The 10480-nt window shown below is 36.0% G+C and overlaps 1 protein-coding gene across 1 annotated transcript; it reads right to left on the bottom strand.

Moving 5' to 3' along the window:
- Positions 1-3057: 3057 nt before the first annotated feature.
- On the bottom strand, positions 3058-9039 carry LOC131843134 (trypsin-1-like). Its single transcript, XM_059191736.1, has 7 exons — positions 8994-9039; positions 8622-8752; positions 7233-7318; positions 6738-6799; positions 5853-6052; positions 3742-3894; positions 3058-3192 (listed from the first exon to the last, which is right to left on the bottom strand). Exons 1-7 carry the CDS (start codon positions 9037-9039, stop codon positions 3136-3138), a joined length of 735 nt encoding a protein of 244 aa, XP_059047719.1. The 3' UTR covers positions 3058-3135.
- Positions 9040-10480: the final 1441 nt, after the last annotated feature.

Below are 10480 nucleotides of genomic sequence, written 5' to 3'. Positions count from 1 at the left end.
TTTACCAGTGCTAGGATTGTTTTAAAGCTATTCTGTTAAATCGTAGTTGCTTTCAAATGTCGAGTAAGAGTGAATCAAAACCGCATAATTAACACTATAGTTTCTATTACTCGAATAATTTACTGATTTTATAAACAGAAATTAACAAGAAATTTAATTTAATTAACAGAAATTACAGAAATTAGGGCAGTCAATTGACTGACAACATCGTTAACACAAACCCCAATTATAATAACAAAAACATGCAATTGAATAACTATCATTCTTAATAGTATTTTAGAGAATTAGAACTAACTCTGCTTGTTATAATTCTCAAGCAATTAGGTAACTACGAAATCTATAATCAAAAAGAGTTGTTAAACTGTGAGCGAGTACATGAGCATTCGCTCTGATTGGTCAGCACACTAGCGCCCTCTAGGAGAGGACAAGCAAAGTCTTCTTGTACTGGAACACGGTTGAGGTGGTCAGTTACTGAGTTACCATCTTACAGAGTTACACAGTTACGGAGTGACTGAGTCACCGTGGAGCCAGGTACAAACCTGGCTCATATGATTTTGTAAGTCATGTCTGCTTAGAAATAATAATAATAGTTAATTAAAAGAGCAACACACAAGTTTCTTGCTCATTCTTCTTGTGATGAATCTGCGTTCCGAATGAGTGGTAGAAACAAAAATACAGTAACTATCAAACGTGCTTACATTAAGTTTGTTTCATTATAATAACCTACGAGTTAAACAATTGAGATATTCTTGACCATGTTGGTCGAGAATAACGCAAACACAACTAAAAAGCCTACGAAACTGCATCTGCTACGACATACATAATATATATAGCAAACCCCCAGACCAATTCAAACAATCATACTCATGAATACAAAGTACTACAAAATAGTTTGTACCATACAACTAATGCAACCCGCGACCACCGGAAGGGGATATGTTAAACCGGAAGTTGGTCGAGATCGTCCATATTAATAAAGATTTATAAATGAGTATAAACTTATTTTTATTATTTTATTTATTAAAATATCAATTCACATTGACTTTTATTCATAGCATAAATTATAATTAAGAAGTTAAATGTCTAAAGTAAATACATATTAATTAAAGGAAAATAACAATTTGACAATAATAATTTAAATATGTCAATTACACTAATTTTATAAATAATTAATTACATAATACATTAAAAATAATATAAATTTGTGTTTAAATTCGATTTTATATAATAAATTTTTTAAAGCTGTGCCTATACTTATAATATTTCAACACTCGGCACCGTTCCATTGGTTTACGTCTCCACATAGTTCATCAAATAGACCATTAATTAACTCTATCAATTAAACTTCCAGTATATTAATTTATTTATTGCAGTTAACGGCCTGATCCGACATTCGAATCCCTAGCGGTACCCTCAACTAAAGGCGTATCCGTCAGACGGGAGTTTTTTTTTATAACTCAGGTGCCAAATGAGCATGCAGCTGATGGTAAGTGATTACCGCCGCCCATGAGCACCCGCAACACCATGGGAATATCAAGTACGTTGTCGGCATTTTAAAAAGAAGCGACTTCATTTTATACTAAAAGAAGTATGACTCAAAATCATTATTTTCATACAGTTTTTTTTATGTATTTATCTTTATTTTCATTTGTTATTAATAATAATTACTCTATACAAACAAAGTAAGAACTAAATAATTTAAATAAGATACCATCTACCACTATAATTATGTACCACTATTATCACAATAAATTTTACTTCAATCCATTTCATTGTCACTCAACTATTACACTGTTAGTTATACATTATGATTAGATATTGTAATAATATGACACCCTTCATGAATTTTTCTGATAAACAGCTATTAAGATAGCGGTTAATAGCAGGCTGCTGCCGCCACCTTGCATCCTCCAGCTGCCATTGTACCGCGCCACCTGTAAAAAGATAAAAAGGTATATTTTCACCACTTATGATTCACACTTCAGATGGAGTAGGTACTCAGAGGCACTCACAGGGAAGGCGAAGGGGACAGGCGTGGACCTACACATGTAATATTTCTGTCAACACTTGAGACCCTTCCATTAGTTTACGTCTCCACTAACATAGATTTAAGTTAAATGTAAAATCAGTCTATGTCACGACTTCGTGTTAAATAAACGCGTTACTAAGCCTACTAGGCATGTTTTGACATGCCTAGTAATGACTAATAAAATGACTAATGTACAATAAATAGTACAATTATTTCACCGGTATACTCACTACCTAGATACTACAATAGACAATATATTATGTAGCGACACCTTATCACATCATATATAACGCTATAATGGTGACGTGATAACAGTTGGATAGAGGAAAGCTCGTTAGTAGTGAATATCTGCTAAAGGGTAGGATGGATAAAATACCTCCCGTGGACTGAAGAGAAAACTTCGATAAAAACCCAACCAGAGTGTTTTTTCGAATTAATCAAAGTAGAACTCCTTGGTTGTGATGAACTGCATTTACCATATTGTTTTTAGTATATGAACAAGTTACGAGTGTGTGTGTGTATTCCAAAACATCCACCGAATAGGTCCGTGCTCAGCATAAGCCGCGATAAAACCGCTAGCTAATACGCTAGTGGTTTTATCGCTGCAGCGCTGTTTTTAAGCACAAAAACTAGGGTAGTGTATTGCTGTATTGTACCCGGTTCAAAACATACAGAATATAGAAATAATAAATAAATACATAAACCGGAAAAATTAACACAGCGCCATCTGGTCCTACGGTAAACAGAACTTGTGTTATGGGTACTATACTGCTAGATATACTTAGAAACTTCTTTTTGTAAATACATGCATAATATACATAGAAAACACTCAGGCCGATACAAACAATCATACTCATTAATACAAATATTTGCATTATGCATGCATCATGCATGCAATGCATGCAATGCAATGCATTGAACCCGCGACTATCGGAAGTACAGCGGTGTGCTAAACCGCTAGACCACCGAGGTCAAATAATTTACATACATTAAAATATATGGTTTACTTACGGTTTCTTTGATCCATGTACTGAAAACGGAAACTTTAACATTCACGCTCGGGAAACCGGGGTATGAGCAGTTATACCCCCACGATATGATCCCCACTAGAGTCGAATTGAAAACCGTGGGCCCACCACTGTCGCCCTGGCATGAGTCTTTACCTGTGAATGTGAATCACAGTGAAATCTGGTTGAATGAGACCTGAATAAGTGAGAAACTTTTAATATTTCTGCTATTATTTTATTAATAATAGTGGATTGCATAATTCATTGAATAATAATATTTAATAATTTAAACCAAAACAGAAAGTTTCAATCTCCTATCGACGGTACTTCTATACAACCATTCATCTCCCCTTTCGACCTCTTATAATCCTTTTTTACATTAAATAAATAAATAAATAATCTCAGGACAATTCACACAGCGCCATCTAGCCCAAGTTAAGCTAGCTAGAGCTTGTGTAATGGGTACTAGATAACTGATACATATACATAGATTTTTTTTTTGTAAATACATACATATTATACATAGAAAACACCCAGACCGATACAAACAATCATACTCATGGATACAAATGTTTGTGCCGTGCGAGGAATCGAACACGCGACACTCGGTCGTAAAGCTTTTGACTTCGTCAAAAAGTAATATATTCGCAGGGATAGTAGGTTTTCATTTTTTAGGTTTAAGATAAAAAAAAACTGACCACCGACATTGAGTAGACCTGCGCAGAACATGTTATCTGTGACCACCGAGGGCTGGCCGTTCGATAGGTTCTTCTCCGCGTAGTGTTTCGCACATATTGTTCTATTTACCGTTGGTACTGTCACCGCTTGGAGTATATTGGATGGTGAGTATGCAGACGCCTGAAATAGTAAAATATACTGTATTAAGCACAATGTCAGGTATTACTTAGACCGAAAAACATCTGTAATAGCCTGTTGTTTGGGTTTATCTAAAGCTTTTGATATCGTGTCTCATGAGATCTTGTGGTCGCTCCGTGAAGCCTGTGAAGACATCAGGAGACTTCTGCGCTTCTAGGAGTAGCTTGGCTGGCTACTTTAGTAACCTGGCTCTACACACACAACGGCCCAGATGAGAGACTAAATGCGGAGAATTTTTTTGGACACACAACGAAAACAAATCCTCAGAACGGTGAGGTCGCTCCGTGAAGACTGAAGCCTGTGAGATCTTGTGGGAGAAGCTTCAGAGACAAAATATTTCCTGAGAACTTATTACGATATTTAAGTACCGATATATATAGGTCAATACGTCTGTTATAGACGATCTGATGGTCCGTGAACAGCTCTTTTCGTGGCTGTATGTAAACCCATACGAGAGCGACATAGCCTACTACAGGCTCGTCAAGAGAAATTATTGGAAGTAGGCGGTACTGAGCCGCCTAGATGGCACTTCCGTCTCTTGTCAACAAGTCTTTGAAACCAGGCATCATCGTAAACTTTTCGACCCTCCATTACACATCTGCGCCAATCTATTTTATTGGTTACGAGCTTTTCCCAGTTATGATGGTCTATTTGAAATGTGGCCATATCACGTTTGGTATTGTAACAAAATTAACATTATTAAATGGGTGGATTGTATCTCTGATGAGTACAAACTGGAGTGTGCGGTGAAACAAGGTGGGATATCCTCACCCACACTTTTTAATGTGTACATTGATAGCCTGATCGCTGAACTTAGCAGCATGCATGCTGGCGGTTACATAGACGGACGTTATATAGGTGGTAAAAATACTATAATTCCACCGATTATATTGTATAATGTGCTTATTAATAGATATATTTAGAATATAATATTATTACCGATGACTTGACACTGTAAGGAGGTAATATGTTGTGTAGCAGGTTCGCTCTTTGTTTGACCGAAGTAAAAATATCATTATTTAAAGCTTATCAATCTTCCTACACGAGCAGTTTGTGGGTTAACTATACACAGCAGGCATACAGCGCTCTGCGTGTTCAATACAATAATGTTTTCAGAATGTTGTTACGTTTGCAGCGCTTATAGTGCATCCACAATGTTTGCAGTAGATGCCTACTGACGACCTGCATGCACGTCGTATCAGACAATTTGTAATGAAAATTATTACAAAAAGGCGCACGCACGATTCAAGTACGCGAAAATGCGCTAACTGACAGCGCGCGAAGTTTTTCTCGTTCCCTTTTTTTACATTTACATACACATTCTTCTGTGTGAAAGCCGATTCACGCGTGAAAGAGCGTACGTGAAAGGCACCAAAAAACCACTTTTTACAATTTTTGTCTGTCTGTCGGGCTGTTTGTTCCGGCTAATCTCACACCGATTTTGACGAGACTTTTATTAGCAGGTAGCTGTTGTATTAAGGAAACTTTCCGAGTGTGGGCGCGAAGACTGCGCCTACCTTCGACGAACCACTCACCTTCGGATGAGTGGTAAGTCCCCTACAGTGGGGGGAAAGGGGATTGTTAGTAATGTGAACTAATGATCTTATTGCTAGCAATGTACCATGTCAGGTTGACCTCCATGCGGTTCCCCCTGGAAACCATCATGATAAATTGCTGCTTAATTTGTCACGATGGGCTAACTGACCTGACTCATCTTAACATCCTCCTCTGGTGCCCCGCCAACGTATACCGTTAGCACAGGCGGGGGCATCATTCCATTATCATCCATAAAAAAAAAGTCCCTTACAGTATTATTACCAGAAAAAATGACTACCGTAGTTCATCCGTAGCCCGTAGAGTTTAGTAGAGTCATCAGCTCTTATGCATTGTTGTTCCTGATGATTACTGTTTAGTACCTTTTTATATTATAAAAAACTTACATTAGTCCAACCCCATCCTGCGAAAGTGACGCTGGTGTTTTCCGGTAGACTATATCCCTGCTTTGGAATGTCGATAGACTTGATTTGGTCACTCTGAATGAGAATCGAACTTAGAACCACCACGGCGATGTCGCAATCTTCCGTTGATGGGTCGTAACTGTCGTGGATTACAATCATCGACACAGACACCTCTGTACCGCCTGAAACATATTTTATTTTGGATTAATATTATCTGCTTACTCAAGACTTAAGGTAGTCAATACATTTTAAAAAATAAAGTCCAGCAAGTTAGTCGGATGATGATGTTAAGCGAGCACATCACTCACATCTCTCATGTACTTTACATTTGCATACGCGCCCGTGTTTAACCATATCATTCTTGACATTTTATTATTCCATACTGTTGACTTCCTTCTGATAATTAAATAAAATGTATTGCGCCTAAATACCCCAGGCACGTGGGGTGCGAAATCCATCCATAGATAAATGGTACTCAATAAATAAAAAAAAATAAAGCATGCAATACCATCCATTATTTTAGTTAGAAAAATAAATTAATAATATTTGAAAACGTATTTAAAATTAATAAGAAATATATTATATTTGTATATATTATTTATTGCATTTAATGAATATGATTGTATGTTTCCGTGTATTTTCTATGTATATTACGTATGTATTTAAGTATTTCTATCAGTTTTTAAATACATACAAAATAAAAATGGGTACTAATACCCATAACACAAGTTCTGCTTAGCTTGGGACTAGATGATGCTATGTAAGTTGTCCTGAGTTATTATTATTATTCTATACAGATTCTAAAGATAAATAAGAAAATATTGACTTATAAACAAGTTACTGTAACTGAATGGTTTTAAGAATTACCTCTGTTGAAATATTCAGATCCGGCTATAATGGTGAAATGACTAGGACTCACAGCATTGTTCCTGAAAAACAAGATAGAAAACTTACTTTTAATAATAATAATAATATCCTGAAGTATTATTATTATTATTATTATTATTAATAAGAATACTTCAAAAAATATGTATATAATAATATCAAAAATTAAATATACTCCCAAACTAAGCAGAGCTTATGTTATGGGTACTAGACAAATGATACGAATACTTAGATATTTTTTGCAGGTATTTGTAATGCTATTCTAGTTATATAAAAATGAAAAACAATTGTTGACAACCCTGGCGGTCTTGCGGTTTCGTGAAAGTGTAACAAACATCTATCAATAATTACAAACTTTCGCGTTTGTAATATTAATAAGACTTCAGAAATAGATGTATATAATTAGTGATTAGAGCTAATTTCTTGTCGCTAGTTTTGTAAACGGGACAAATATATGCACTATGTTTATGAACTCACCCCTTCATAAAGCAATGCGCCGCAGATAGAACATGCCTCATGCTGATAAGAGATCCTCCACATACAAGATCAGAATCCTTAAATATCTGTAATAATAAAGAAACTATATCATGACTTTTATCTCAGATAGGGTAGCCAGAGGCATTGCCAACACTCGATGGTGTGGTGCAAATAGAATTGATATTCGCTGGGTATATTTAAACACAACACAACGTGCCAGAGGACGTACGTACCGCCGTCTCTTGTTTATTTTTAGGAATAACGTTTGTTAAAAAATAAATAAATGTTTCCTTCAAATAAATAAATTGTTATACTGTTTTTATATATATATATATATACTATACTAGCTGCTTCCGCGGTTTCACCCTTGTCAAAATTATAAGCTATATATTATTCTGATGTATTAGCTATATTACTGTAAAGTTTCATCAAAATACGTTCTGTAGTTTTTGCGTGAAAGAGTATATTCACAAACTTTCGTGTTTATAATATTAATAAGATATATCAGTACTCACTACTTATATATAAACTAGCTGTCCCGGCAAACGTTGTTTTGCCTTAAAATAAAAAAAAAAATTTGGGGTGGACTACCCCTAACATTTAGGGGGATGAAAAATAGATGTTGGCCGATTCTCAGACCTACTCAATACGCTTACAAAATTTCATGAGAATCGGTCAAGCCGTTTCGGAGGAGTATGGGAACGAAAACTGTGACACGAGAATTATATATATGAGATAAGGCAGAGGAGGGTATACCTTTGCCTTATTTATATGCTATAACTAAACAAAGACACACAGAGTTCAAAAACACTCAGAGTTCAATCGAACTTTTGCAGGTATTTGTAATGCTATTCTAGTTACATAAAAATGAAAAACAATTTTTGACGACCTCTGAGGTCTTGCGGTTTAGCACACCGCCTTACTTCCGATGGTCGCGGGTGCGATTCCTTGCACGACACAAATATTTGTATTCATGAATACGATTGTTAGTGTCGGTCTGGATGTTTTCTATATACATATACTATAATATTAGTACTTCCGAAAAAAAGTTATATCTATGTTATTGTATCAGTTATCTAGTAGTTTATATACACTGGCCAGGGTTGTAACCTTAAAACATTTAACCATGAACTAAAAAGTAAAAATTTCTCGTATTTTGGCTATCCAAACCCATACATCATCGTGTTTGACTGATTTCGGTAAAACAAAATCTCGGGAACTTTTTCATCCAAGGTATACACTACTTACGAGGATGAAAAAGTCAAAAATCTCGTAGGTGTACGAAAATTCTTATACGGTAGGCAGGATGCCTACCATTAACCATTTAATCCCTAAAGCGGCCCAAACGAGACAGTTTCACGGTGCGCCAAAAAGTGGAATATTATTTACCTGGACAGCGTAAGGATGTTCCTCTATAGTTGTGTCATCCCCTTTAATTATCCTTTGGTATAATGAGTTCACAGCTTCATCACCTGGTCGAGGATTCTTAAACTGAATCCAGAACGCCTCCTTTGCTTGTGCTATAGGTAGTAATTTCGTTTATTTATGCATTAGTCATGTTAAATAATTTTGATCATTATTATAAATAGACTTAAGTGTTATTTTGCGGAAAACATTTCACTATTTAATGGATTTATAATATTTTGTTTAATTCCGGTACAATTAGCATGGGTGAGATCACAACTACTATATGCGGACTTGACTACCGTTACGAGTTTCTCTAAAGATGATCAAATTCCGACCGTTATTGAATTTACACACCTATTGCTACACGTGTTTCGCCTCTTAACGAGGCTTCATCAGGCATTGAATAGAGTTTGGATATAGCTTGGAAGCCTAGTGTTGACAGTTAGACGACCAAGCTCGTAATGGTAGTCGAGATTCCGCCATCACATCTTAAAACGCAAAATGTTTAGCAGCTGAAATAGGTGAGAATGAGGTACCCACGCAAATGAGTTTTAAATGAGTTTTAGAGGTCGTCAACCTAAATTCTAAATACCACCTCAGTCACCTAAAGTCTAAATTCTAAATAGGTGAGACTGAGGTACCCACGCAAATGATTTTATAAAAAGTAGCTTTTTTAGAGGAGTTTTTAGTTGGTAAATATCTAAGGTAGACTACCTTAGATTTTTATCTAAAATATTTGCAATCTTTCGATCACACGCTCTCAATTTAAACGGAAGCCGGTCTTAATTAAAAAAAAATCACTAAACGTTTGTTGTTACACAACTTAATATGATGTAGCATGCAACGCACATTTACTTGACTTTGAAACTTCACTTTAGTTTTCCGAATTCGAATAGATACGTTTATAGAAAATTATGTAAACTTACAGCAAAGCACGGTCGCAAGAAATAGTATTGTACCACGCCACATCATAATTACAACTGACTGTCTACCAGTTTATCAAGATATTTATTATTTAGATAAGCATACAATTTTAATAAATCTATAATCTGCCAATAAGGGGGAAAATGGGGCAGATTCGCACTAAACTTTAAAATCAGTTTACCTGAGAAGATTTTAGTTTAGTTTAAAAAGCACATGATCCCCTCCGGTCGATCTCCTGTCCTATTCAAACGAAGATCAAAATTACGACGGCCTGAGCCGAAGTTCGAACTCCTAGTGGGCACCAATATGGCGGGGTTGTCTATTAATAGATACCGGACATACGTTGCTGTGTCCGAAAACTCGAGCTAGCCCTGCCATATTGGCGCCCATCGTGGGACGCCAAGTAAGCACGGATGTCTATTAATAGATACCGGACGTTCGTTGCTGTGTGTCCGGAAACTCGACCTAGCAACTCGAGCTAGCCCTGCCATATTGGAGCCCAACGTGGTGCGCCAATTTGGCAGATTTGTCTATTAATAGATACCGGACGTACATTGCTGTGTCCGGAAACTAGCGTTACCTGGCCGGCAACCTAACGGTGCATTTCGGGGTATTGCTATATGCTATACTGTGTATTTGTTTTCACAATCATCATACTCAAAATATTGCTTACATTTACTTTTACATCTTAAACAAAGAGTACCAGAGCTGTTATACGTCGTCGAAGAAAAAAAATGCGGTAATTATTAACGATAGCGCTCGCCATTATGTCGAATATTCCTTTGATTACCCCACCTGAGATAACAGTAGTCACAGCATATTTATTTATATATTTTTACGTTATATCAAGGTACGTATTTTAATCATTACTCGTATACATGTGATGTTATTGTTTTGGTTATATTATGTTTTTATAT

This window comes from Achroia grisella, unplaced genomic scaffold (assembly GCF_030625045.1).
Source record: "Achroia grisella isolate CSIRO2021 unplaced genomic scaffold, CSIRO_AGI_Agris_v1 utg2786, whole genome shotgun sequence".
Lineage (NCBI taxonomy): Eukaryota > Metazoa > Arthropoda > Insecta > Lepidoptera > Pyralidae > Achroia > Achroia grisella.
Note: the sequence above shows the minus strand (reverse complement) of the source record. Positions and strands in the feature narration are given on the sequence as shown.

Bases quoted from the DNA above. Each gene is read 5' to 3' on its own strand.
- LOC131843134 (XM_059191736.1), bottom strand. From the start codon at position 9,039: ATGCCTGATGAAGCCTCGTTAAGAGGCGAAACACGTGTAGCAATAG. The intron at 6,800-7,232 runs GTGAGTTCATAA...CTTGTTTTTCAG, and splicing joins GCGCATTGCTTTATGAAGGG to GAACAATGCTGTGAGTCCTA. The intron at 6,053-6,737 runs GTAATTCTTAAA...AATATGTTTCAG, and splicing joins ATCTGAATATTTCAACAGAG to GCGGTACAGAGGTGTCTGTG.